Source organism: Taurulus bubalis, assembly GCF_910589615.1.
Source record: "Taurulus bubalis genome assembly, chromosome: 18".
Classification (NCBI taxonomy): domain Eukaryota; kingdom Metazoa; phylum Chordata; class Actinopteri; order Perciformes; family Cottidae; genus Taurulus; species Taurulus bubalis.
The window spans coordinates 2,631,938-2,659,437 of NC_136606.1; the positions used below are offsets into that span (position 1 = coordinate 2,631,938).

General features: G+C 45.7%; 2 protein-coding genes across 3 annotated transcripts in view; both read left to right on the top strand.

Annotated features, from left to right (window-relative positions):
• arhgap21a (Rho GTPase activating protein 21a) overlaps positions 1–24,496 on the top strand; it is a gene marked incomplete at its 5' end in the record, with an annotated part of 45,329 nt that extends 20,833 nt beyond the window's left edge. The window contains 19 exons of the mRNA XM_079234438.1: positions 1,712–1,735; positions 2,941–4,903; positions 7,940–8,086; positions 8,166–8,268; positions 8,350–8,383; positions 8,732–8,854; positions 10,225–10,524; positions 10,854–10,918; positions 11,022–11,170; positions 11,922–12,064; positions 12,144–12,302; positions 13,942–14,020; positions 14,101–14,174; positions 14,881–14,970; positions 15,055–15,180; positions 15,263–15,304; positions 15,642–15,747; positions 20,786–20,817; positions 21,881–24,496. Coding sequence (XP_079090564.1) covers positions 1,712–1,735; positions 2,941–4,903; positions 7,940–8,086; positions 8,166–8,268; positions 8,350–8,383; positions 8,732–8,854; positions 10,225–10,524; positions 10,854–10,918; positions 11,022–11,170; positions 11,922–12,064; positions 12,144–12,302; positions 13,942–14,020; positions 14,101–14,174; positions 14,881–14,970; positions 15,055–15,180; positions 15,263–15,304; positions 15,642–15,747; positions 20,786–20,817; positions 21,881–23,377 — 5,256 coding nt within the window. The 3' untranslated portion in view covers positions 23,378–24,496. The remainder of the gene's footprint in view (positions 1–1,711; positions 1,736–2,940; positions 4,904–7,939; positions 8,087–8,165; positions 8,269–8,349; positions 8,384–8,731; positions 8,855–10,224; positions 10,525–10,853; positions 10,919–11,021; positions 11,171–11,921; positions 12,065–12,143; positions 12,303–13,941; positions 14,021–14,100; positions 14,175–14,880; positions 14,971–15,054; positions 15,181–15,262; positions 15,305–15,641; positions 15,748–20,785; positions 20,818–21,880) is intronic.
• Positions 24,497–25,064: 568 nt separating this feature from the next.
• apodb (apolipoprotein Db) overlaps positions 25,065–27,500 on the top strand; it is a 4,005-nt gene continuing 1,569 nt past the window's right edge. Inside the window, exons 1-3 of one of the 2 annotated variants that reach the window (XM_079234345.1) lie at positions 25,065–25,188; positions 26,551–26,667; positions 26,750–26,871. In XM_079234345.1, the coding sequence (XP_079090471.1) occupies positions 26,557–26,667; positions 26,750–26,871 (233 nt within the window). In that variant the 5' untranslated portion in view covers positions 25,065–25,188; positions 26,551–26,556. Of the gene's footprint in view, positions 25,189–26,521; positions 26,668–26,749; positions 26,872–27,500 lie in introns of both variants that reach the window. The other variant, XM_079234344.1, reaches the window with a different exon arrangement.

Here is a 27,500-nt window from a genome sequence, read left to right on the forward strand (position 1 = left end):
ACTAGCCTACTCGGTTAAGGCTAGTTTATTAGCTTAAACTAGCTTACTCGGTTAAGGCTAGTTTACCAGCTTAAACTAGCTTACTCGGTTAAGGCTAGTTTACTAGCTTAAACTAGTTGACTTGGTTAAAGCTAGTTTACTAGCTTAAAATAGCTTACTCGGTTAAGGCTTACTCGGTTCAGGCTAAGCTAAACTAACCTCAGCTCTGTACTCAAAATGTTTTTTTTAAGATTTGCGTAAAGAGTCACAGCGTTGACACAAGTTTAGTCTTTCCACCGACTCCCTCATCCTGCCGTTTCCTGTATCTCTGATCTCCACCATCAGGACCGACACAGGCTGTCTCATTTTTGGCCTGGTTTCCTAAAAAAGCGTAAGCCGAGTTAGACTTCACGCCTTCTGGCCAGCGCAGAGCCCGGAGCCCCGCAGACCATAAACCGGCGCCCGGCCACGCCGAACCCGTTGCCACACGGCGCTCACCCCCGTTTGAGAAGTTCTCTCTTGGGGCCCAGACCCAGTCGGATCCCACTGCGTTGCTAAATTCCTCACATAGCTTGTTAGCTTGGCCGCAGCTCAGCAAAAAGCCACAGAAAGTTGCTTTTGGCGCTTTGGAAAGAGCCTGAACCCTCACAAGGCTGAGGCAGTTCAATGAAGCAATTGTCTCTTTATCCCCATTCAGGAAAAGTTAAATTCAACGTCAACGAGGGATTGAGTTACTTTACAGTCCAATCTGGCTGCCTCAGGTTTATGGGTTTTAGCTGTTGCGCAATGTGCTGAAGTAAACTGAAGGAAAGTGGAATACAAGATGTGGTTCAACTGGCCAGCAGTTCTGTTTGCATGTGATTTACTTCTCGATTGACATGTATGTGAGAATCACAGCCGTTTCAGGAGAAATTATTTTGGGGCGGTTTCAAGGGCGGTGGTGTGTGTAGATGTGTTTGTGTCTTGTGCTGTTCAATGTGTTCATGTTGGTCTGTTATTTGTTTTAGGAGACATTGAGCCCACTCGCTACCAGAGGGAAGGAGGGAGGGCGTCAGCTGACTGTGTTGATAGGAGAGAGGGAGGGAGGGAGGGAGAGAAGGAGGGAGGGAGAGAGGGAGGGAGGGAGGGAGGGAGGGAGGGAGAGCTGGCATGCTCACCCAAAAGTGAACATATGACAGATAGAGCAGCGTCTAACATATCAGGGAGAGGATGAAAGAGGTGCGTAGTGTGTGTGTGTGTGTGTGTGTGTGTGTGTGTGTGTGTGTGTGTGTGTGTGAGAGCAACCAAGAGAGGGAGGGGGCTGTACCACAGTGAGCAGGTGAGAGTGACAGAGCAAAGGAAAGAAATGCTGAGTATGGAGCGATAGAGAAAAGGAGACAGAGAGAGAGAGAGATAAAGAGAAAGAGAGAGAGAGAGAGAGAACATTCACCAAATGTAATCTTGACTGCAGCCGGGTTGTGGGTGGAGGAAGACGGGGGTGAGGGAGGAAATAATAAGAGCAACTCAGAAGATATTCAGAAAACCAACATTGCTGAACTCTATTCTTCTTTCTTCTTCCTCCTCTTCCTCCTCTTCCTCCTCTTCTGTGATGCCTCGGCTCAGTAGTGTATTTTTAGCCCGTGCTGAAGTCAGAGAAGTTGTCTCGCCTCATTTCTCTGTGCTCACCTGTGTACTTCTCTTTCTCCCCTCGTGTTTTCTGTCTGCTTGCCCTTCTCTAACCCGCGGACGGCAGTTTTCCAGGGATATCACTGCTCTGGTAAGAAGGGAGACTATTCTAACTAACCACTTTCCTTTTCAGTTTCAAATCCCTAAAACTCCCAATATGTTTCCCCTCCTTCCAGCATGTGGTTCAGTATATACAGTTTATTTCAATTTGAGGGAAAGACGATCTCACCTGGCATATCAGCAGACCTCAAACACTTTGCCTATTAAGGGAAATTGGTTTCAATTGAACTGTACGACCGATGCAAATCCAGAGGGAGGCACCGAGCGGCAGATTTCCTGCGGCTGCCGCTCGTACAGTTGAAACCTGACACTTCAGGTGGAGCGCTATCGATTAAAGTCCAACACCACGACTCCCTCTCCCTCTTCATTTCCTCAAGAGCTCGTGAGCCGAAGGGATGAGGACACCGTGTTCGATACGAAAGCAGGATTGTTTTTCCTCTGAAGCCGTCGTAACCAGCTACAGGGTTCAGGTCTGAGTCGAGGTCATGCTGACAGAGGTAGCGTTAGCCGGCGGCGGTAGACAGCGGCGCCTCAGGGCTCGCTCTCCGGTACCAAAGGTGCAGCTTCACCCTCATCCCGGCTCCACCGGGTTATCTGGACTTTTCTCCGGCCTTCTTTCTCTACTCATTTGCTTTCCTGGCTTTCTTCCACCCCCTCCTAGTTTCACATCTGTTACTTCTCAGGGCCGTTAATTTGCATCATGGCAGGCCGTAACATTTGTTTGCAGTCTCCTAGGAAATGATTGAGAAACTGTAACTGAAGCAGAGTGTTTGTTTAGGAGGAAAAGAACCGGAGCGCCGTGTCTACTTTGTTTTATCGTCGTAGACGGGCTGGATTCAGTCGCCTCAATGTGTCACTTGCCGCATTTCTCGAGGGAATTCAGTAACAGCGTTTGTCTCGCTGGTAATCTCATCGACTCACGAGGAAACTCTTGCCGATAAACGACACCAATGGATTATCATTCAATCTCCGCTTTCAAGATGTGAGTTGAAGCCGTGAGATACCGTAGCTGTAGTGGCAAAGATAGATGACGTCATAGGTGAGATGTGACGGAAAATTCAACTAAAACACTTTTTTTATTGCAGAGTAGTTTCTACAGCACTCCCTGTTCAGTAAAAGTCTTCAAGCTATCTAATGCATCCTGTCCGTGGTTGGGCGTGAGGTTTAACGTGATCTATTCATGCTTTATAACCTCTCAGCAACCCAAGTGACATACCGTCCTCTAATCTCTTGCAGGCGTATTCCCAGGATGCATATCTCAAAGGAAATGACGCCTACAGCGGAAATGCCCAGAACATCCCCGAGCCCCCTCCCATATGCTACCCTCGGATAGAAGTGAAGGCCGCGGGCATGGCTCAGACATCGGAGCCCGCCGCCGTCAGCGAGAGGCCTCCGGGGCCCCCGGGGCCCCCGGGGCCGCCGGCTCAGGGACCAGGAAGACGAGGGTCGGCCGCGGAAAAGAGCTACCGGGTTGAAATCCCCGTTCTGCCGTCTCCCCCGCCCCAACAGACGCAGAAGGCTCAGACGGTGGTTTGTGTCTGTAGTGACAGCGTGAGGACGGCGGCGACGCCTCCTGATCCAGTCGACAGGGGGTCCCGGGTGGCCCGGGCCGGACCGAGCCACAGGACAGAGGAAAACCGGCACAGTCCCTCAGCCGATTCCGGCTCAGCGAAACCGAGGCCACTTATTCCCTCGGTACCCGGGGGTGCGCAGTTGCAGTACCCGTCTCCCCGTCCCACAGAAAGCCCAGTCTACTCCCCTTCATCCAGACCCGGTCCTATCTACTCTGACACGTTGTCTCCAGCTGTACGGGCCACCACCACCGCCGCCTCACCGGACATGTTCTCCAGCGCCGTCTCACCCAGCGCCAACCACTACTCCCCCTCTCCCACGGGCGCCTCCACCTCCCCGCACCAGAACATTGACTGGAAGAACTACACCACTTACAAGGACTACATCGACACCAAGAGGCTGCACACGTACGGGTGCCGCACCATCCAGGAGCGCTTGGACAGCTTGCGTGCGGCGGCCAATTCCAGCTCCGCCTACGCCCAGCAACGCACACCGCCTCTTCCCAGCAGCAGCCAAAGAGGGGCGCTGGGCTCCCAGGTCAGACGGAGGAGCTCCTCGAATGACTGCGGGGTGGATTTAAGCAGCAAGGTGACTCCGTTACGCAGCGTCTCCCAGGAGAGGCTCGGAGCGGAGAGGACGACGAACAGGAATTGGCCCCGGAGCGCCTCCGAGGACGCTCTGCCCTTCTCCGGACCCGCCGGAGTCCCCGAACCTCGGGCGCGGTCTTGCGACTACCTGGGGCGGTCGCCCGGAGAACCGGGTGGGTTGGAGAACCGGGCGGTGCCGGAGGACAGGCTGCTGCTGTGCCGGGGGGAGGACGCCAGAGCCAGCAGGCAGGGATCGGGCCCCAGAGCGTCACCTCATCTGAACCGGAGTCTCACGGGACAGGAGGGACTATCAAACTCTGCTCCCGCGTTTGCTAAATTCACGACGGACTCCGCGATCACGTCGAGGACCGACGGCGTCGTAATGAGACCGTCGCGCCTGCCGGTTAAAAGCTCCATCTCGGACCCTTCGACTGCCTTATCCTCCTCCAGAACCGCAGACCCTCTCAAAAACCAAAGAGCTAACATGGTGGCCAACCACCTGGGCTTCTCTTCCCCGCTGCACCTGCAGCTCAGAAGCCGGGCCGACAGTCTGAAGATGGAGAGCCGGTCGGAGGCCGGGTTGGGAGCCAGGTCCTCCTCTTGCTCCGGCGCTTCCTCTAAACTGCCCTTGCAGGCCTCTTCCTCGGCTTCCTCCATCACCAATGGAGCCGTCACCCAAAAGCCAAAAGTCCGAGAGCTCTCCAGTTCCACCAGCGCCCTCATACGGACCAACGGGGGTCTCTCGGAGGGCGTAGAAGGACCGGACGCGACGGTCGTCGTCCTCAGAAGGGACAAAAACTCCGGGCCTCCCCACGTCCGGCCTCCGTCCTACGTGCTCGCCGTTAACGACCACCAGGGAGGAGCGACTCGCGCGACCCCGCCGCTGGTGAAGGCCGGCTCCGCAGACGGAGCCATGCGCTGGAGGTCCGACGACGGCGCCGGCGGCTTCAGGGAGGTGCATCTACGACGGCTCGGAGACACGCGGACAAAGTCTGGCTCCAACGACTTGGACGACTCCCTGGATTCCATCCCCTTCATAGGTAAGAAACGACACGGCATGCGTCTTGTGTGGGTGAAACTGTGTGCTTGTGCATGAAAGCCAAGATGACGGTAATGAGACGACATTATATTACAATCTGTGTCTGATCTTTGACTTCAGACCAACTTTAGTTTGGCTTCATGCATCCTGGTTGGCAGCGTACGCTCGGCCAGACGTATTCATGTGTTATTTTCTTATCTGAATCAGGAAATGCTGGAGATGCAAATCAGGAAACGTTAGACTTTTTATTTATTTATTTAATTCAAGTCTCCTTCTCCTAAAACAACGAAACATTCGTTCAGAAGTTTGGCTTTTTTTGTTGAAGGAACCAAAAACAGGTTTATATTCCTCAATTATATTTTTCAAAAAGTGCTAAACTAAAATGATACCCAGTCCTTAATACACAGTAAATTACATTGCCGTGTTGTTTTTATACTCCGACGAACACTTCTTCTGCGTCACAAACCACGAGGTGTTTCCTGGAAGACGATCGTTATTTCTGACGATCCCCAGAATGTTCACGATGACATTAAAACACAAGAGAGGTCCTTGTAGGATGAAATGAGGCCACAATGGCTGACATGTTCAGAGCCTTTATGCGGTTGTATGCATCAACTCCTGCAGCAAACAAGGAACCTCGGGTTGTTTTTTTGTTATTTGGTTCCCACGGAGAGAGAGGGGCTTTTTTTTAAATCCACAAAACAAGGAGATATTGAAAGTGCAAACACGTTTACGTCTTCATTAATATTGAGCAGGAACACCACAGGCCTTAAAATGTGGATTTTAAGATTTGAATGCAACTAAGAGGAGACGACAGCAGACTGTTTAGACTACTGTCTTCAACACGCTTTGTGCAAAGTGGACACACACATAGACACACACACACATACACACACAGACACACACAGACACACACACACACACACACACACACACACACACACACACACACACACACACACACACACATCGTTTCACAATGGACTAAACCTGTGAAAATAGTGCCCACTGTTCCTTTACTGTGTAGTCGGGTATTTGAGTTCCAGCCACAGCGTTATACAGGTGTCTTTCAATGCTCAAATAAATTGTTTCCTTGTGTGATTTTGAACCCGGCGTGACGTGAGTCAGGTGTGTGATGAGCTGACACTGTGACACTGTGCTGCAGCCAACCCTCCTTTTGGCTCCGAGCAGAGCAGCACCCCTCCATTCCCTGGATTGGCTCATATTTCCTCTTGTTGTTCGGCAAGAGAAACCCAAGAGCATCGTCCTAATGGACTGTGACATAACAGAGAAATAAGAGCATTCCTGCGGCTTCAATTGGATTTCATAGTACAGTTCCAAACCATAAAGGGAACAACTGCTGCACATTAGGTGTCTGCCAAATGTTGTACTGGGAAGCGAGCACAACATGTTGCACTGGGCAGCGAGCACAAGTCCTGCTGGAGTACGTGCACAATGTCACGTCCCCCCGATGAGGAGAAACCAGGCTTTCTTTTCTGCTTTTCCTCAGAAAACTGGAAGCATTCTTCTCAAAGCGACTGCCTCACAGTGGAACTCTGTATTTGGCTGCTGTGGTGTTTAAACCGCGTGGGTGGTGGACGCATGCATGGGTGCATGAGTGGTGTGTGCATGGGTGCATGCATGGGTGCGTGTTAGGTGCATGGTGGGTGCATGGTGTGTGTGTGTGTGTGCATGGTGGGTGCATGAGTGGTGTGTGCGTGGGTGCATGCATGGGTGCGTGTTGGATGCATGCATGGGTGCATGTGGGTGCGTGTTAGGTGCATGGTGGGTGCATGGTGTGTGTGTGTGTGTGTGTGTGTGTGTGTGTGTGTGTGCATGGTGGGTGCATGTGTGTTGGGTGCATGCGTGGTGGGTGGAGTGGCCGTCCTGCGACCGCAAGCTTCACGGTTCGATCCCCATAGTTTTCATGTGGAAGTTGTTTTTTTTCTCCTTCCTGTTCTTTGCAGCAAATGCCTGTATTTCCAGATCAGATGTTTCATATTCAAGTTGTTGTGAAAGTAATTTAGCAGGAGCGTGATCATTCAGATCTTCTTTGTTTGCCTGATGTAACTTGACGGCCGTGTAACTTGCCGTTGAACAACACATGAAGTGAGTGTTCAGGTGGGCGGAGCCTCGTTGGGTTTCACCCGCATCACCGCGGCCGCTGATATGATTCACCGTACGCCGTCTCTTCATTTGCTTTTAGGGCTCGCCGTCCTGCTGATATTGTATATCAGATATTATGACACGGCCGTGTCTGAGATGATGTCATGCCTCTGTGTGTGTGTGTGTGTGTGTGTGAAAGGGAAGGTGTGTTACCGGCTTATCGGCACAGAGACACCTGACTGCTGGCTGACTGCGTCTCTGTCTGCAGCGCTTTATCACCGTCTGCTGAAATGTTTATGAAATGTTTATTCAACTGGCGATAACAGAGATGAATTAGACTTTGTTTTGGGGGGATTTTTGGATATTTCCTGTTGCAGAATACGTCTGAATTCCTGCCAAGCTGGAATAATAAAGAGCACGCCACACAATTGGAATTATTACACACTGTATCTGGTAGTCATTAAGGCTTATTTAATTGTGTTATGCACTGTAACATGACTAATGTAGTTAGCTGGATAATGATGTGTCTCTGGCTCTCTAGGAAGCTATTTAGCCAAATATGATAACAATTGTTCACGATTAAGCAGAGAAACACACTGCTTAACTTCTTTACACTTTTGCTTCGGGGTTTTCAAAAGATTATAAAAAAGAAAGGCATCCTTCAAACTCTTTAAATGGATTTGATTTATCTGTCCAAGCGTTCCATTCGTCCCACACTAAAATATTGCTTCACTGGACTTGTTATGCAATGCTAATGCTAAATGCTAATAAATCACTCTACGTGGGCAGCGACTGATGATTACAACCTAATTTCATATTCCATGGGAGCAACCATCAACCCAACATCTGCGTAATGATGTCGTTGTTCCCGACATGTTTTCCTCATTTTCCCCTTTAATGCCGTTCATAATTCTTCTCTTTCTGCCCTCAGATGAACCGTCGAGTCCCAGCACCGACCAGGACAGCGCTCACCTCCCGGCCTCCGCCGTTATCTCCGGAGCGCCCGTCATCACCACCATCCCGCCCAGCCCCACCTCCCCGTCCCCGCTCATCCGACGCCATCTGTCACATGACCAAGGTACGCGACCGCGGCAAAATTAGGCCTACGCCGGCTTACTGAACTGGAATAATTGTTTTTTTAATCCCTCTCTTCGTAGATTCTCTCCGTCTCACAATTATTGAGTCAGATTCCGGTACTAAAACTGAGCGGTCCAAGTCGTACGACGAAGGCCTGGATAACTACCGGGGAGAAGGCATCGGGTGAGTTATTACCCACAACACCCCGTGTGTCCATTTTGATGAGGAACACGTTTGAATGACCTCTTCTGTCCCCTTCAGCAGGTCTTTAATTCCGGGTCTGAAGAGTCTGAGGAAGGTGAGTTCAACCCCTTCATTTGTTTATCAAGTTTGCTCAGTGCCAGCTGTGTTCGGCTGCCACATCCTGCTGCTTTATCAGCTCGTTAGTTCACACCCAAGAGATAAGACTGTAAATGTAAATATATGTGATGGAAAACAGAGGCAGGTGTGAAGGCCACACCGGGCATTGCTGCTGAATAAGGAATTCAAAGTGTATTCCTATGTATTTACGTCCTTTAAATATCCTTAAATGTGATGCTAAAGCTCTCTCTCTCTCTCTCTCTCTCTCTCTCTCTTCATATTTTCATTTCTAACAAATCACATTAGTCTTCCGGGTGTTTATTTTGTATTTTCTCGTCCGTCGCAGGCGGCGGCGGACAGATCGTCCGAAGACTCAGGGTCCAGGGGGGATTCTTCATCGGACGTCTTCTGCGACGCCACCAGGGAGGGTCTGCTGCAGTTCAAGCAGCTGATCACGGACAAGAGCAAGGTGAGGCCGCCGCATCGCTCCACCACTCACTGCATGACTGTCCACCTGTGTTCATTAACCTTTTAAAAACAATCCCCCCCAGAGAGGGGGCAGACTGAGCAATTGTTATATGAGAAAAAAAGCCCCAAAACTGCTGTATTTTGGATGTATTGAACACAATAAGTAATATACAAGTGAACAGAAAATTCAAATGTCACAGATGTGCCCCAATGCAAATGTTGGAGATCTCGCCTGAATGTTCTCTGTTCTAAACCCTCTCTCACTTTGTTCTGCTTCACTTTATCAAAGTCAAACTTTGCAGAGAGAATGTTCACATATTGAGTTATGATTTGGGTTAGAGAATGTTCACATATTGAGTTATGATTTGGGTTAGAGAATGTTCACATATTGAGCTATGATTTGGGTTAGAGAATGTTCACATATTGAGCTATGATTTGGGTTAGAGAATGTTCACATATTGAGCTATGATTTGGGTTAGAGAATGTTCACATATTGAGCTATGATTTGGGTTAGAGTTGGACCTTACAGCTGCATCATTTCAAAGAAATAATCATCATGAAAGTGATTTCTTTCTAGGCGGACTTGAAACCTTTTCATTGTTTTCTGTGTGTCATCTTCATTTACTCTTAACTAGTAACATATAGACTGATATTTACACATCTGAACAACATCTCACATGTGTATTTTTTATTATAACACCAACAGTATTAAAATATCCCTAGTGGTTGCAGAGATACACCCTTTTTAGTTTGGGTATGACATTTTCGAGGAAAGGGCCTAAAAATAGGTTTGTTTCCAAAATGGCTGCCCTTGTTTCCAGAGTATCTTTGTCTTACTTGTTTAAGCCGTTTCACGCCTTTGTCCTCATGTTGTCCTCGTGTTGTCCTCGTGTTGTCCTCATGTTGTCCTCGTGTTGTCCTCATGTTGTCCTCGTGTTGTCCTTATGTTGTCCTCATGTTGTCCTCGTGTTGTCCTCGTGTTGTCCTCATGTTGTCCTCGTGTTGTCCTCGTGTTGTCCTCATGTTGTCCTCATGTTGTCCTCATGTTGTCCTCATGTTGTCCTTGTGTTGTCCTCATGTTGTCCTCATGTTGTCCCCGTGTTGTCCTCATGTTGTCCTCATGTTGTCCCCGTGTTGTCCTCATGTTGTCCTCATGTTGTCCCCGTGTTGTCCTCATGTTGTCCTCATGTTGTCCCCGTGTTGTCCTCATGTTGTCCTCGTGTTGTCCTCATGTTGTCCTCATGTTGTCCTCATGTTGTCCTCGTGTTGTCCTCGTGTGACGTGACTATGTGTTAAAATGCCAACAACAGGAACGCTTCCTCCATTTTCCTTTTTAAAACTCCTCCCCCTTCTCGTGACCTCCTCCTGCAGCGCGTGGGAAGCGGCATGCGTCCGTGGAAACAGATGTACGCCGTGTTGAGGGGCCGCTACCTCTGCCTGTACAAAGACAGGAAGGAAGGGCAGGCGCACGCCAACTGCCAGGCGGGCGACGAGCCGCTGCCCATCAGCATCAAGGCGTGTCTGATCGACATCTCGTACAGCGACACCAAGCGCAAGAACGTGCTGCGGCTCACCACGTCGGACTGCGAGTTCCTGTTCCAGGCCGAGGACCGGGAGGACATGCTGGCCTGGATCAGGGTCATCCAGGAGAACAGCAACCTGGACGAGGAGGTGAGCGTCACGACTCAGAAATAAGAATACGCTGTTGTTAGATGCGAGTCTGGAGTTCCCGCCCCCTTGCTCTGTGTGCTCCTACGCGACTCTCACAGGAGCTCGCAGCCTGTGGAGCCTGAGTCGAGCTCCGAGTTTCACCGTGATTTGTCGATTCAGGCGTCCGTCGACTTTTTGTGTGAAACAAGACTTAAAAACAATTAAGAACATTCATTAAAACATTAAAACAACAGTCAAAAAGCCAAAAAATTTACCTCACCTCACATGAAAAAACCTTTTTGATGCCTAACATCACCTATTGTCCCTCCTTCCTGTTCCTGTCTGTCTAGAACGCGGCCTTCACCAGCCATGACCTCATCAGCAGGAAGATCAAGGAGTACAACACCTTGCTGAGGTGAGCGGTAAAGAGAGAGAGAGAGAGAGAGAGAGAGATGAGGGCAGCACTGCCCTGCGTTTCGTCTGACAGGAAGCTCACTGTGTGTTCGTGTCCCTCGCAGCCCGGCGGGCAGCAAGACGGAGGCGTCGCCCAAAGCCTCTCGCCAGTCGCTGAGCATCAGGCAGACGCTGCTGGGCGGGAAGGGAGAGAGCAAAGCAACGAGTCCTCTCACGCCCAAAAGTGAGCAGGAGAGGAAGAACACGCACAAAGGTAGGAAGAGAAACACCTTCAGTTCGCTCTTGGCATTCAAAGTCAAAGTCAGCTGTAATGTCAATTCTTCCATTTGTGCAAACATACAGAAGACTGAAAGTATGTTCCTCTCCTGTCCAAAATATAGTGAATACAGATAATGATAATAATAATAATAATAATAATAGTGCAAATAGGTTAAAACATATAGAACATAGAAAAAAGAACATATAGACAATATATCAGGGTTCTTACGGTCATGGAAAACCGTAAAATGGTTATTTCCAGGCCTGGAAAAGTCCTTGAAACAAATTAAATCCCCAAAAGTTTATTAAAAGTCATGTAAATGTGTTATATTCATGTGTTCATGTGTTCATTTAACGCTGAGTTTGAAATAATGAATATGCTTTAAAAAGAAAGACTCAAAATATAAGCAGGCATCCATACAGGCATCTATATAAATGTATATTCTTTTAATTGGAATTCTCATTGTTGAGTTTAAATACTACATTTTCTCACTTGTTCATGTTTACACACAGATTTCACTAAATGTTTGGTCATGGAAATTTGGTTTAAAGTCATGGAAAAGTCATGAAATGCATTGGTCAAGATGTGCATGAACCCTGACATAAATATTAAGAAAACCATCTGTCTGTACTGCAGCAGCATTCAGACATAAGAGTCTAAAAAATGTCTTTTGCAAATCAAAATTCCACCAATCCTGTAGTTTGTAAGCTAATAATGACGATGTGTTCTTGTGCTGCCGTGACAGACGACACCAGCCCGCCCAAGGACAAGGGCACGTGGAGGAAGGGGCTCCCGGGGCTGATGAGGAAACCCTTCGAGAGGAAGCCGTCTCCCGGGGTCACGTTTGGCGTGCGGCTGGACGACTGTCCTCCTGCGCACACCAACAAGGTGACCACGACTTCTATCTGGAATTAAGCCCCTTGAAATGATATAATCCAGTGCTAAGCGCTCTCACGTCTGTGTGCAGTTCGTGCCTCTGATCGTGGAGGTGTGCTGTAAGCTGGTGGAGGATCGGGGGTTAGAGTACACGGGCATCTACAGAGTGCCGGGCAACAACGCCGCCATCTCCAACATGCAGGAGGAGCTCAACAACAAGGGCATGCACGACATCGACATCCAGGACGACGTGAGTGAGCTGCTGAAGTCTGCTCTAGTTAAACTCTGCTCTAGTTAAACTCTGCTCTAGCTAAACTCTGCTCTAGTTAAACTCTGCTCTAGTTAAACTCTGCTCTAGCTAAACTCTGCTCTAGTTAAACTCTGCTCTAGTTAAACTCTGCTCTAGCTAAACTCTGCTCTAGTTAAACTCTGCTCTAGTTAAACTCTGCTCTAGCTAAACCCTGCTCTAGTTAAACTCTGCTCTAGTTAAACTCTGCTCTAGCTAAACTCTGCTCTAGTTAAACTCTGCTCTAGTTAAACTCTGCTCTAGCTAAACTCTGCTCTAGTTAAACTCTGCTCTAGTTAAAGTCTGGTTTAGTTAAACTCTGCTCTAGTTAAACTCTGCTCTAGCTAAAGTCTGCTCTAGTTAAACTCTGCTCTAGTTAAAGTCTAGTTTAGTTAAACTCTGCTCTAGTTAAACTCTGCTCTAGCTAAACTCTGGTTCAGTTAAACTCTGCTCTAGCTAAAGTCTGCTCTAGCTAAACTCTGGTTTAGTTAAAGTCTGCTCTAGTTAAACTCTGCTCTAGTTAAAGTCTGCTCTAGTTAAACTCTGCTCTAGCTAAACTCTGCTCTAGTTAAAGTCTGGTTTAGTTAAACTCTGGTTTAGTTAAAGTCTGCTCTAGTTAAACACTCCTTTAATTAAACTCTGCTCTAGTTAAAGTCTGCTCTAGTTAAAGTCTGCTCTAGTTCTAGTCTGCTCTAGTTAAACTCTGCTCTAGTCTGCTGTAGTTAAACTCTGCTCTAGTCTGCTCTAGTTAAACTCTGCTCTAGTCTGCTCTAGTTAAACTCTGCTCTAGTTAAAGTCTGTTCTAGTTAAAGTCTGCTCTAGTTCTAGTCTGCTCTAGTTAAACTCTGCTCTAGTTAAAGTCTGTTCTAGTTAAAGTCTGCTCTAGTTCTAGTCTGCTCTAGTTAAACTCTGCTCTAGTTAAAGTCTGTTCTAGTTAAAGTCTGCTCTAGTTCTAGTCTGCTCTAGTTCTAGTCTGCTCTAGTTAAACTCTGCTCTAGTTAAAGTCTGCTCTAGTTAAACTCTGCTCTAGTCTGCTGTAGTTAAAGTCTGCTCTAGTTAAACTCTGCTCTAGTCTGCTCTAGTTAAACTCTGCTCTAGTTAAAGTCTGCTCTAGTTAAAGTCTGCTCTAGTTCTAGTCTGCTCTAGTTAAACTCTGCTCTAGTCTGCTCTAGTTAAACTCTGCTCTAGTCTGCTCTAGTTAAACTCTGCTCTAGTTAAACGCTCCTTTAGTTAAACTCTGCTTTAGTTAAACTCTCCCTGAAGTTTAGTTAAACTGTGCTTTCCCCTTCCTCTTCCTTTTTTTAGTGAGCTTGGAATCTTCATGCAAGTTGAATAACATAAACAAAGCAATATAAATACATTTTTAAATACTTTGTATTCTGTCTGTATATATAATACTGCTATTGTGGATCATTTTACTGTTTTTATTACTGTTTTACTGTTTACTTATATTTATATTACTTGTTTTTTATTTTACTATGTCTCCCGTTCACTGCTGTAATCCTGCAATTTCCCCACTGCGGACTAATAAAGGATCATTTTATTTGATCTTATTTTATCTTATAAACTTTTAATTTTTTTCTCTTCTATTCTGGTGTTACAGAAATGGAGGGACCTCAATGTGATCAGCAGTTTACTCAAGTCCTTCTTCAGGAAACTTCCAGAGCCGTTGTTCACCAACGGTAGGTGAAGGCAAAGCTTGTGCTCGCCCCCTAGTGGCCAGAAAGGAGAACTGACGCATACTTCTTTATTTCTGCCTCAGATAAGTACGCAGACTTTATAGACGGCAACAGAACAGTGGACCCAGTGGAGAGACTCAAGGTGCTCAAGAGGCTGGTGAGTCACTTTACATACATCCCTTTTTTATATATCTTTTTATTTGTTAAATCATTCATTTATTTATTGATATATTTACTTTTAGCATTTGGGGTTTCTTTTTTTACAACATGTACCAGAGCGCTGAAACGCTTTAAAATGAATAGAAATGCAGAGAAATGTGTCCAATAGAAAAGCAGAAACTACACTGTGTGTGATTACATGTGTATGTGTGTGTATATGTGTGATTATGTGTGTGTATATCAGGGTTCTTACAGTCAAGAACAACCTGGAAAAGTCATGACATTTTTAAATGGTTATTTCCAGGCCTGGAAAAGTCCTTGAAAAAAAAAAAATCCCCAAAGTTTAGTAAAAGTCATGTAAATGTGTTATATTCATGTGTTCATGACGTTCATTTACGCTGAGTTTGAAATAATGAATATGCTTTTAAAAGAAAGACTCAAAATATAAGCAGGCATACATACAGGCATCTATATAAATGTTTATTCTTTTATTCAAACTATTGTCTCATTCATTTGTGTCATTTAAGGTTTACTGTATGCTTTGTGTTCTCATTGTTAGTTTAAATACTATATTTACTCACTTTTTACTGTTTACACCCAGATTTCACTAAATGTTTGTAATGGACATTTGGTTAAAAGTCATGGAAACCCACTGGTCCCAATGTGAGCCCTGGTATTCGTGACGTCTCTCTTTCTACTTCCAGCTCCACGAGTTGCCCGATCACCATTACGAGACCCTGAAGTTCCTCTCGGCTCATCTCAAAACCGTGGCCGACAACTCTGAGAAGAACAAGGTGAGTGACGCCGACGCGCTCGTCTTCCTTCGGTGAGTCCGGACCGGAGACAAACGGGGAACAACTCGTCTTCTTGTTCTTCAGATGGAACCGAGGAACCTGGCCATCGTGTTCGGGCCCACGCTGGTGCGCACCACCGAGGACAACATGACCCACATGGTGACGCACATGCCGGACCAGTACCGCATCGTGGAGGCGCTCATTCAGAACGTGAGCGTCGGATCTGGAGCTTCATTAAAGATATTCCGGTTCCACGTTGAACTAAATGTAATGCCGTTTGTCTTTCCTCTAGTACGAGTGGTTCTTCACTGACGATGGAAACGGAGATCCAGTGGTGAGTACATTCAATCATTGTTATTATCTTCAGCTCTGTCTCTCCTCAGGGTCGACTTTACCCAGCTCAGTTCAACTCAAACTATTTATTTGTCCACAAAGGGACAATTTTAAGTGAGAAAAAAAATGGCATTTCTCTGATTTTGTTGCATTACAACCTGGAATGAAAATGGATTTTATGTAATAGACATGCACACAATATTTGTGTATATAAAACCAATATTCCCCCTTACTGGTTGTGTTTCATTCCGAGGATGTAAAACAGGACGATTAGGCGATTGTGTTTCATCTTCTGACTCTGCAAACGTCTCTAAAATGTCCGCCCTGTGCCCCGCCAGGCCTTGTCGCGCGTGGAGAGCGCGGTGGAGTCGCAGCCCGTCCCCAACATCGACCACCTGCTCACCAACATCGGCCGCACGGCCGCATCGCAGGGTGAAGTATCAGGTAACACGTGGGTTCCTCTCTCTCTCTCTCTCTCTCTCTCTCTCTCTCTCTCTCTCTCTCTTCCTCTTCCTCTTCCTCTCTCTGTGGGCGCCGTGGTCGGACGAGCCACCGGCGCCTGAACCAGTAACACATGTTGATGATAACGCTGCTTCCTCCCCTTTGTGTTGCTTCTCTGGCCGTTGCCACTAGACGGGAACGTCTATGGCTAACCATGCGTCCAAATGCCTGCGTGGTCGGGCTGGGCGGTATACCGGTGTCACATTTCCATACGGTATTAATATTTTCATATACCGTCATACCGATGCTTAGCCGTAACGACTGTTGTCGCTCTTCGTCGGGCAGCAACATTTATTTTTCACCGCCGAGGACGCAGTGCTCATAAGTTTAGTCATGGTTATAACATTAGTCATGGTTATAACTTTAGTCATGGTTGTAACTTTAGTCATGGTTATAAGTTTAGTCATGGTCATGGTTATAACTTTAGTCATGGTTGTAACTTTAGTCATGGTTATAAGTTTAGTCATGGTCATGGTTATAACTTTAGTCATGGTTGTAACTTTAGTCATGGTTATAAGTTTAGTCATGGTCATGGTTATAACTTTAGTCATGGTTATAAGTTTAGTCATGGTTATAACTTTAGTCATGGTTATAAGTTTAGTCATGGTTATAACTTTAGTCATGTTATAACTTTAGTCATGGTTATAAGTTTAGTCATGGTTATAAGTTTAGTCATGGTTGTAACTTTAGTCATGGTTATAACTTTAGTCATGGTTATAAGTTTAGTCATGGTTATAACTTTAGTCATGGTTATAACTTTAGTCATGTTATAACTTTAGTCATGGTCATGGTTGTAAGTTTAGTCATGGTCATGGTTATAACTTTAGTCATGTTATAACTTTAGTCATGGTTATAACTTTAGTCATGGTCATGGTTATAACTTTAGTCATGGTCATGGTTATAACTTTAGTCATGGTTATAAGTTTAGTCATGGTTATAACTTTAGTCATGGATATAAGTTTAGTCATGGTTATAACTTTAGTCATGGATATAAATTTAGTCATGGTTATAACTTTAGTCATGGATATAAGTTTAGTCATGGTTGTAACTTTAGTCATGGTTATAAGTTTAGTCATGGTTATAACTTTAGTCATGGTTATAACTTTAGTCATGTTATAACTTTAGTCATGGTTATAACTTTAGTCATGGTCATGGTTATAACTTTAGTCATGGTCATGGTTATAACTTTAGTCATGGTTATAAGTTTAGTCATGGTTATAACTTTAGTCATGGTTGTAACTTTAGTCATGGTTATAACTTTAGTCATGGTTATAACTTTAGTCATGGTTATAAGTTTAGTCATGGTTATAACTTTAGTCATGGTTGTAACTTTAGTCATGGTTATAAGTGTAGTCATGGTTATAACTTTAGTCATGGTTATAAGTTTAGTCATGGTTATAACTTTAGTCATGGTCATGGTTATAACTTTAGTCATGGTTATAAGTGTAGTCATGGTTATAACTTTAGTCATGGTTATAACTTTAGTCATGGTTATAAGTTTAGTCATGGTTATAACTTTAGTCATGGTTGTAACTTTAGTCATGGTTATAAGTGTAGTCATGGTTATAACTTTAGTCATGGTTATAAGTTTAGTCATGGTTATAACTTTAGTCATGGTTCCAACTTTAGTCATGGTTATAACTTTAGTCATGGTTATTACTTTAGTCATGGTTATAACTTTAGTCATGGTTATTACTTTAGTCATGGTTATTACTTAAGTCATGGTTATAACTGTAGTCATGGTTTTTACTTTAGTCATGGTTATAACTTGTGTCATGGTCATGGTTATAAGTTTAGTCATGGTTATAACTTGTGTCATGGTCATGGTTATAAGTTTAGTCATGGTTATAACTTGTGTCATGGTCATGGTTATAAGTTTAGTCATGGTTATAACTTTAGTCATGGTTATTACTTTAGTCATGGTTATAACTTTAGTCATGGTTATTACTTTAGTCATGGTTGTAACTGTAGTCATGGTTTTTACTTTAGTCATGGTTATAACTTTAGTCATGGTTATAAGTTTAGTCATGGTTATAACTTTAGTCATGGTTGTAACTTTAGTCATGGTTATAAGTGTAGTCATGGTTATAACTTTAGTCATGGTTATAAGTTTAGTCATGGTTATAACTTTAGTCATGGTTACAACTTTAGTCATGGTTATAACTTTAGTCATGGTTATAACTTTAGTCATGGTTATTACTTTAGTCATGGTTATTACTTAAGTCATGGTTATAACTGTAGTCATGGTTTTTACTTTAGTCATGGTTATAACTTGTGTCATGGTCATGGTTATAAGTTTAGTCATGGTTATAACTTGTGTCATGGTCATGGTTATAAGTTTAGTCATGGTTATAACTTGTGTCATGGTCATGGTTATAAGTTTAGTCATGGTTATAAGTTTAGTCATGGTTATAACTTTAGTCATGGTTATTACTTTAGTCATGGTTATAACTGTAGTCATGGTTTTTACTTTAGTCATGGTTATAACTTGTGTCATGGTCATGGTTATAAGTTTAGTCATGGTTATAACTTTAGTCATGGTTAAAACTTTATAACAATAATTAATAACACTAATAATTGTACATTAAAATATAAAATTACACCGCCTAACTGCATGCTGGGTACAGCTCGCCCACTATCACACCAAGAAGAAACTCCGTCGCAGGAAGAGACGGACCCTTCCGCTCTGTCTCTTCCTGTTTTTTTCCACCTACATTCCCCTGGGTCCCAAGTCCCTCCATGTTTAGCTTGCTAACACAATAACAACTTCAATGAATGAATGTGTTTACTCAAGTGAACAAAAAAATAGCGTGATATACCGTGAAACCGCCAGAATCTTACAAAATACCGTGATATGAATGTTTGGCCATACCGCCCAGCCCTACTGCGTGGGTTTATTTTATTTGCATCGCATCAGGTAGAAAGGATGCAATGAATTGTCTCGCTTCTCCATTTGCTTTAAGAGGTTTTCCCCTCCTTCTCGGTATCTGATAGCTTTCCTTTCCCTTCTTTATTTTAAATCCCGCTCCCCTTTAATAGCTCGTTCCCTCCCTTTATCCCGCCCACGCTGCACTAATAAGGCATGTTCTTTCTCCGGGTCCGAAAGAGATGTTTTTACAGTGAAGGGCGACCTGTGATTCCTCTGTCTCTAGTGAGGCTCTGTCGGGTGTCCTAAAGGCTTTCCCAGCATTCACTCATACTGATCTTGACACAGGCCAAGTGGGAGGAGTCTATCACACCATGATGTCACTGATGGACTCTATAATGTCCGCGATGGACAGCTGGAACTGTAGGAAGAAGGAGGATTGTTGCCCGCAGTGTAGCTGCCTAGTCTGCAGGAACCCGCAGTTCTTTTAAAAGCCAAAAGAGAGAGAGAACACAAAACGACGACAACGACCACGACAAAGCGTAAAAGAAAGAAACCGCGCCGGAAGACGGGAAGCGACGCGGCCGCGCGGCGCTGTGCCGGCCCGGTGTGGTGGGTTGTCTGTCAGAGTGACGCTAACGGGCTGGAAGGCTTTTCCGCTGTCTCTCCTCACTGTCCCGCAAGCTCTCGCCACCAGGAGAGACGGCACGGTACGGTTCCTCCACGCCGACCCGGCAGTGTGCGCCTGCGTATCGTGACATCATCCTGTGTTGTAAGGGGTGTGTGCAGGGGGGCTCGGCTACGACACACACACACACACACACACACACACACACACACACACACACACACACACATTCAGCTAGAAGGAGGTCTGATTGTAGATGACACTCTTTCTCTCTCATGTAGCGTCTCCTCTTCTCACATAGCTAGCCCCTCTGTGACCCCCTGTCACTTCTGTGTGTCTTGTTGTTGTTTTTCGTCACCATGTCACCATGTCACCATGTCACCATATCACCATGTCACCTCACACAACAGCATCACTTATCAACCGAAATGTGTCTGCAGCGAACGTCTTCTCGCTCCTCAGGTCGTTACGGGCCGACGTCATGAAATCACTTTTGTCTCCACAAAGAAAAGACTCTTCTCTCATGTAAAATACTGGCTAGTTAGTTATATTTCATATGGTAAACATATCAAATACGTCTGAAAAGCTTGAACCCATCAGCTCTTGGACTTTGTCTTATCCGATGAACTCCTCGCTTCTCTAAATGTTGGGATCCATGTTGAGCAAACTCACATCCATTTAGGAGAAGGGTGGAAGTAGATATTTTACATTTCATTTAGCTGACGCTTTTATCCAAAGCAACTTACAATAAGTGCATTCAACCAATCAAGAAAGTACAATTTCTTCAAGAAAGTTAAACTACAAAGCGATATAAGTAAGTGCCATTTAAGTGCTACTCTCTTTATTCAAGGTATAGTCGGAAAAGATGTGTTTTAGTTTGCGGCTAACTGGTTCTTTAAGTAGAACCAGGTAGGAACCACTGGGTCAGACCACATGTAACATAGGAGAAAGAAAGAAAACTTACAGTGAGCAACTTAAAACCGCCTTTTCTATTTGTGTGGTTTTAAAGATATATATATATATATATATATATATATATATATATATATATATATATATATATATATATATATATATATATATATATATATGTGGTATAATAAATGCTCTGATAGGGTCGCTCACCTTCCTCGTGTTGAAGGCACATCATCATCATCATCCTCACTGTACTCGTGGTGTTTGTTGCACTCGGCGTCACTCAGAAGCGTGAGGAAGAGGAAGAGGCTCAGCACCTTCCTCTCCGGGCGCGTGCACGTGGACGCGCACGTGGAGCGTGTGACCCGAGTGCAACGCGGCGCTCTGCGTCTCGGTGTGCCGCATGTCCTGTCGTCTGCTCGTGGATGTGCTCGCTTGTCTCCCCCCCTCCATCAACATTGTTCTGTTCTTCCTTTTCTTTTCTTTTTTCCCATGATGCACCTCATCCATGTGTTCGGCCTGCTCAGTGAAACCCTCTAACGCGTGTCCCTCTCTTCTCTCTCGACCCACAGATTCACCGACCAGTGACTCGGCTAAATCAAAGGTGAGTGTGTGTGTGTGTGTGTGTGTGTGTGTGTGTGTGTGTGTGTGTGTGTGTGTGTGTGTGTGTGTGTTCGTGCCCTGCGTTCAGCCTCTCAGGCTCGTGTTGCATGACATCACAACAGCGCTTCACCAAAATCACAAAATAAAGAAATCTCCCTCATAGATATCTGTTCACCTTGATAGAACGGAATAAAGGTTCATTTGTGACGCACACATGTTGTGTGTCTTTTTTTGGAAGTTCACGTCTTCATTGTACGTTCTACTGAAGAAATAGTCCCGATGGAACCTGTTCAGTGACTCACAAAGTAACCAGGGCGCTGTGAAACATGTAGTTCCTCAATGGTGAGAGCACTACACATTATAACATAGAATCACAGACGGATTTTTAAAAACGTAGACGAATAAAACCACATTTTCTGCATACAAGGGCTGTGAGAAGACATGTTTTTATTTGTAATGTTGGTGAAGCGACCCTTTTAAGTTCATGCGAGCCTCTTCTTCACACCTGTGGCTGAGAGGATTCATGCAGCTTCTCTTTATGGAAACAAAAAGCAAACTGAGATTGTGTCGTGAGCAAAAAGCCGGAGCTTCATCATCATCGCTGCGCCGCCGCTCTGCTTCCTGCCGCTCTGCTTCCTGCCGCTCTGCTTCCTGCCGCTCTGCTTCCTGCTTCTGTCGCCATGGAAACAGCACTGTGCTCCTTACTGTTACTGACCCCTTTTTAACGCTCCTCTCTCTGTCCACCTGTCTGCTGTGGGGCGCTGCACGGGAGCAGGTGGAGTACAGGTGCACGTTTCAGGGTTCTTACGGTCATGGAAAACCTGGAGGAATTATAAAAATGGTTATTTCCAGGCCTGGATGTAAATAATCTGGTTTACACCCAGATTTCACTAAATGTTTGGTCATAGAAATTTGATTTAAAGTCGTGGAAAAGTCATGAAATCCATTGGTCAGAATGTGTATGAACCCTGTAGTTTTCAGGATGTGTCTCAGCATCAGAAATACTCATTTTGTCCTTCTCCTCTTCCTCCTCCTCCTCCTCCTCCTCCTCTTCCTCCCTGCAGGGTTCCTGGGGCTCTGGGAAGGACCGAGAGCTGCTGGTCTCCTCCATCTTTGCTGTCGCCAGCCGCAAAAGAAAGAAGTCCAAGGAGAAGCCGCAGCCCAGCAGCTCGGATGACGATCTGGACGCCGCCTTGTTCCCCAAGAAGGAAACCCACGGCCTCCAGAGCGAGACCCGTCCCGACCTGGAGGAGAACGGGGGAGCTGTGGAGGTCACGCCTGTGGAGGTCACGCCGAAAGCCAAGAGGGAGCACAGGAACTCCTCCTTCCTGAAGGAGAAGACTCCGTCCCCGAGCGTCTCCGCCTACCAGCCTCAGGCGAAGCCGTCCTTGCCGGACCAGCTGGAGGAGAACACCTCGGACCTCGGCACCATGAGCTCCGGAGCGTCGGTGCCGAGGTCGAGACCCAAGAAGTGGAGCGGCGCGTCCCCCGACGTTCCCGTCGGGTCGGTGCCAGGTCCGGGGGCGTCGGCCGGCGCGGAGGTGAGCTCCATCACCTCGGACTACTCCACCACGTCCTCCGTCACGTTCCCCACCGGGCCGGAGTCCGGCGCCCTGAGCCCGGAGCCGCAGGGCGGCGAGGAGGCGGACGACGAGCGCAGCGAGCTCGTCAGCGAGGGCCGGCCCGCGGAGACGGACAGCGAGAGCGACTTCCCGGTGTTCGGCAGCAGCCAGTCCACGCCGCGGGACAAGGCCGAGCTCAGAGGAGGCGGCGGCGCGGCGCCGAAGCTGGAGGCGCGGCGCCTGTTCCCGTCCCAGAGGATGATCGAGTGCGACACGCTCTCCAGGCGGTGGTCCCTCCGGCAGAAGACCGACAGCGAGTCGTCGGTGGAGGGCGGAGGCGGCGGCGTAGCAGGCGGCGGAGGCGAGGGCCGAGCGGACTCGACCACGCGGCTCTCCCGGGTCCTGGAGGTGATGAAGAAAGGCCGGTCCACCAGCAGCCTCAGCTCGTCTTCGCGCAGCGAGTCGGAGCGCCAGGAACCCGCCTGGCACCTCAAGATCACGGAGCGGCTCAAGCTCCGGTTGCGCAACTCCGCCGACGACATGTCGGCCCCGAGGAGCCGCGCTCCGGAGCCGGCCCGCGGCAGGAAGAAGAACATCCGGCGCCGGCACACCATGGGCGGGCAGCGGGACTTCGCCGAGCTGGCGGTCATCAACGACTGGCGGGAGCAAGGCGGCGTGGACCAGACCGCCGACCTGTCGGCTCTGGACCGCCTCAAGCCCCGCTGCTCCTCCCAGGACTTCTCCATCCGGGACTGGATCACCAGGGAGCGCTGCAAGGGCGCCGAAGTCGCGCCGAGAGCCGTCCCCGAGGACGGAGCCCTCCCAGAAGCCCGGGTGGCGGCGCCCGAGAGACCGTCTCCTTCCGCGTCTCCGCCGCCGCCGCCGCCGGAGCAGCTCAACGGCGGCGTGCCGCAGGGCCGAAACAGCAAAGCGGACGCTCACCCACACAAACTGTCCGGCGCGCAGGTGGTCCGGTCCCGGTTCTACCAGTACCTGTGAAACGGGAAGACTTAGACAAAAACAAGATAACGAGGAAAAGACGGGATGAATGCGTAAATGTACGAATGTGGGGATTTTAGCGAAGGTTACTGCACAATATTTTTTCTACAAAGTATACTTTATGTATCTACTGTACATACGATGTATAGGATCATGTGATTGTTACTGGAATGATGCTGAAGAGATGTGTGTGTGTGTGTGTGTGTGTGTGTGTGTGTGTGTGTGTGTGTGTGTGTGTGTGTGTGTGTGTGTGTGTGTGTGTGTGTGTGTGTGACTTCCTCCTGCAGGATCAAACCCTCAGAAACAGACTTTTGTGGATCGTTAAACAGCTAAAAAAGAAAGAAGGTTAAACTGTTACTGGATGCAGAAGGAAGCTTTCCTCTTCTTCTTTTAAAGGAATCATGGTTCAGTTCTTCCTGTTATAAGCGGTATGAAGAATGTATTACTCTCTCGGACTAACACTAGTTGCTTGTGACAATACTGTCAAATCAATATGTATGTGTGTTTCTGTGCCTGTACTTGAAGTGTGTGGGTGTAGCTGAGGGCTGCTTTCTGAGCTGCGTGCTGCGGGAAGGTTTATTTTTTCACAGCACAGTCGTAACAGCCAGATATGAGCTCGGTGGACGTGAGGATTATTATAGTTTTTATCAAATAATGACTGAAAAAAAACACACACAAAAAACTGTAATGAAATGCTGATACTATAGTATTTAATGCTTGGTACGGTGGTTTTTATTTCCAAACTTTGTCCAGTTATAGTCGAAAAAAAAGAGTTTTTACACATTGTTTCTATCTCAAACTGAATAAGTGCCTCTTTTCCCCTTTTTTAAGAGAGAATGATCCCACAGGCATTCCACAGATGTTTTCTAGTCGTGGGGTCTTTCCTGTTTCTAGTTAAACTCACATCACATGTACGTCTGTCTGTGTTTCATTAGCGTTTTACTCCCTCTTTATTTTAAATGCAGTAACATGCAGGGCGCTTAGAACCGGGGAGGAAACAAACAAACAAACATCTTTACAACCGCATGAGACGATGTTTTGTGGACTGAACATCTGGCCTGTACAGCAGAACATGGGCTCAACGCCCGCCCCCAACAAACACTGGAAATAAATAATCTTTATTAAGTGTGTGTGTTTGGTCTCCTTCTCTGACGTGAGCCTAGAAATGTTCAAACAATGTTTGACGTACTGTTCCTTTAAATCTTTTCACATATTATATACTTTATGACAGTACAAAGAAGGTTTGATGTACTGTTCCTTTAAATCTTTTGACATTATATATACTTTATGACAGTAAAAAGAAGGTTTGACGTATTGTTCCTTTACATTTTTTGACATATATATATATATATATATATATATATATATATATATATATATATAAATATGTCAAAAAAGGAACATATAATATGTCCTTTAATTTTTTTTACATATATATATATAATATGTCAAAAAATTTAAAGGAACAGTACATATATAATAATAATAATAATAATATTAATAATAAGTTGGAATGAACACATTAAATCCTCATAGTGACTTTGAGATGTGTTTAGACCAAACTCCATAACAATAAAGCAGTGAATACGAGTAATACAGAGTGAATGCAACTCTGTGGAATTCACCAAATTTCATAATATGGGAATGTGCGCATGACAGCAATTTAGTTGCCGCCTGAGGGAGTGACGTAACGTGACGGGAACGCTCCCCGTCTGCTGCTCTGAGAGCTCCAGGGACTTTATTTGTTATTCATCAGCAGTTGCCGACTCCAGCAGACCTGCACCTGTCATCCTCCACCTCACACACCTGAGGTAAGCTGTATAGTATATAGTGTTCTTATACACATGTAGAATAACTAGATAAAGGTGCATTCTGTTACACGGCTTTTTAATGGCTTTTCTGCAGAATGCAACAACTGGTTTTCCACTTGGTTGTCTCCTCTGTTGTCTTAGATTATAATATAAAATGTGTTTTTCATCCCTATATAACTCATTTCGTTGTCTTACAATGAGAAATAAAAAACGTGTAACATTGTCACTTTAAAAAGTAGAGTTTTACTCTTTTTTACTGCAGCTTTTTCTTCATCGTTAAGCTCAAATCCCTGTGGAAGCTATGAGATAATACAGTTTGTGGTTATTGTTACACAGTAGAAAGGTTTATTGTTTTATTAGTATGAAGGTATCATGTGAGCCGCATGGCGGTGTAGTGGTTACGTGAAACCAGAGGAACCAGTTGGACCAGAGCTGCTGTTGTGTAAAGACACAAAAGAGAGCATCAGATTCTCCGCTGCAGCGCTAGAGGGATAACCAGAGCGTTTCTCACAAAACCATCAAACCCCAGATTGCACATCTCTAGAGAACAATAGAAGAAGAAATGTGGCCAACACCCTGCCCACAATGCAGCGGGGTAGTCTGCTTCAGGTCCAATGTCACAACAGCTGGTGATCTGCAGTCATCGTTTCAACATTAATGCAACACAAAAATGCAAATTATAGAAATTACACCATAAAAATCGTAAACTTTAGTCGCCCACACTCGTCTAAATTAGCACAAAGTTATTGAATACAACTTTAAATTAAACATAACCGGAAAAATATTCACTAACGAGTAATACAGAGTGAATATGAAGAATGTCCCTTTAATCCTCAATAATCACATCTAGTTTGATTAACTACATTATTATAACCCATTGTTTCTAACATGACGGCGACACAAAGAAAGATTTGTGATTGCTTTTGTGAAGTGTAGACGCTTTATGTCTTACAAGATGTAGTATTACTCTTCCCTTATATATATTTATACTCACAATGGAGACTTTTTCAAACAAAGACAAACTCAAGGACAATGAGCCATTGAGTTTTATTCCACGCATTCCTCTTCCTCGTCAAAGCCTGGTGCTTAAGTCACTTTTTAAGTACTTCACTACAACTCAATATTGTCCTTTTTACTCCATTACATTTATTTGATAACTTTCCTTTACAGATTTGGAGTAATATCAGTTGTTGGAGTAATATTATATATCCAATAATATAATATAGACCCTGCCATTCTGTATATTGAGCACTTGTACTTTTGGTCCTGAAAGTAAATATTGATGTACTTTTGGTCCTGAAAGTGAATATTGATGTACTTTTGGTCCTGAAAGTGAATCTTGAAGTACTTTGGTACCTCCAGAGCAACATGTGTGCAGCCTCCCTCCTGCTGCTGCTGCTCCCTCTGGTGTCGGCTCAGACCTACCACTGGGGTCCCTGTCCGACTCCCAAGGTGCAGCCCAACTTCAAACTTCAACAGGTAAAAACACTCATAAAAACATACATTCATAGGCTTGGTTTGCACTGAGCTACACACACACACACAATGACTCTCTGTTCAGTACCTGGGCCGGTGGTACGAGATCGAGAAGCTCCCGGCGTCCTTCGAGAAAGGAAAATGCATCGAGGCCAACTACGACCTGAGGGGGGACGGCACCATCCAGGTCCTGAACACCCAGTTCTAGTGAGTAGTGAACTCACAGTACTAGTGAGTAGTGAACACACAGTTCTAGTGAGTAGTGAACTCACAGTACTAGTGAGTAGTGAACTCACAGTACTAGTGAGTAGTGAACTCACAGTACTAGTGAGTAGTGAACTCACAGTACTAGTGAGTAGTGAACTCACAGTACTAGTGAGTAGTGAACATACAGTACTAGTGAGTAGTGAACTCACAGTACTAGTGAGTAGTGAACACACAGTACTAGTGAGTAGTGAACTCACAGTACTAGTGAGTAGTGAACACACAGTACTAGTGAGTAGTGAACACACAGTACTAGTGAGTAGTGAACTCACAGTACTAGTGAGTAGTGAACACACAGTACTAGTGAGTAGTGAACACACAGTACTAGTGAGTAGTGAACTCACAGTACTAGTGAGTAGTGAACACACAGTACTAATGAGTAGTGAACATACAGCTCTAGTGAGTATGAGGTATACATAAACAGTACAACAGTAATAAGTAGAGTAAAGACTGCACAGTAATAATAGTATATATACAGACAGAATAACATGTATTTATATTGCACAGTTGAGGTGATTACAGGGAGGAAAAGACAATGTGTTGTGTCTCTGATGCTGTGGTTGTGTGGTCGG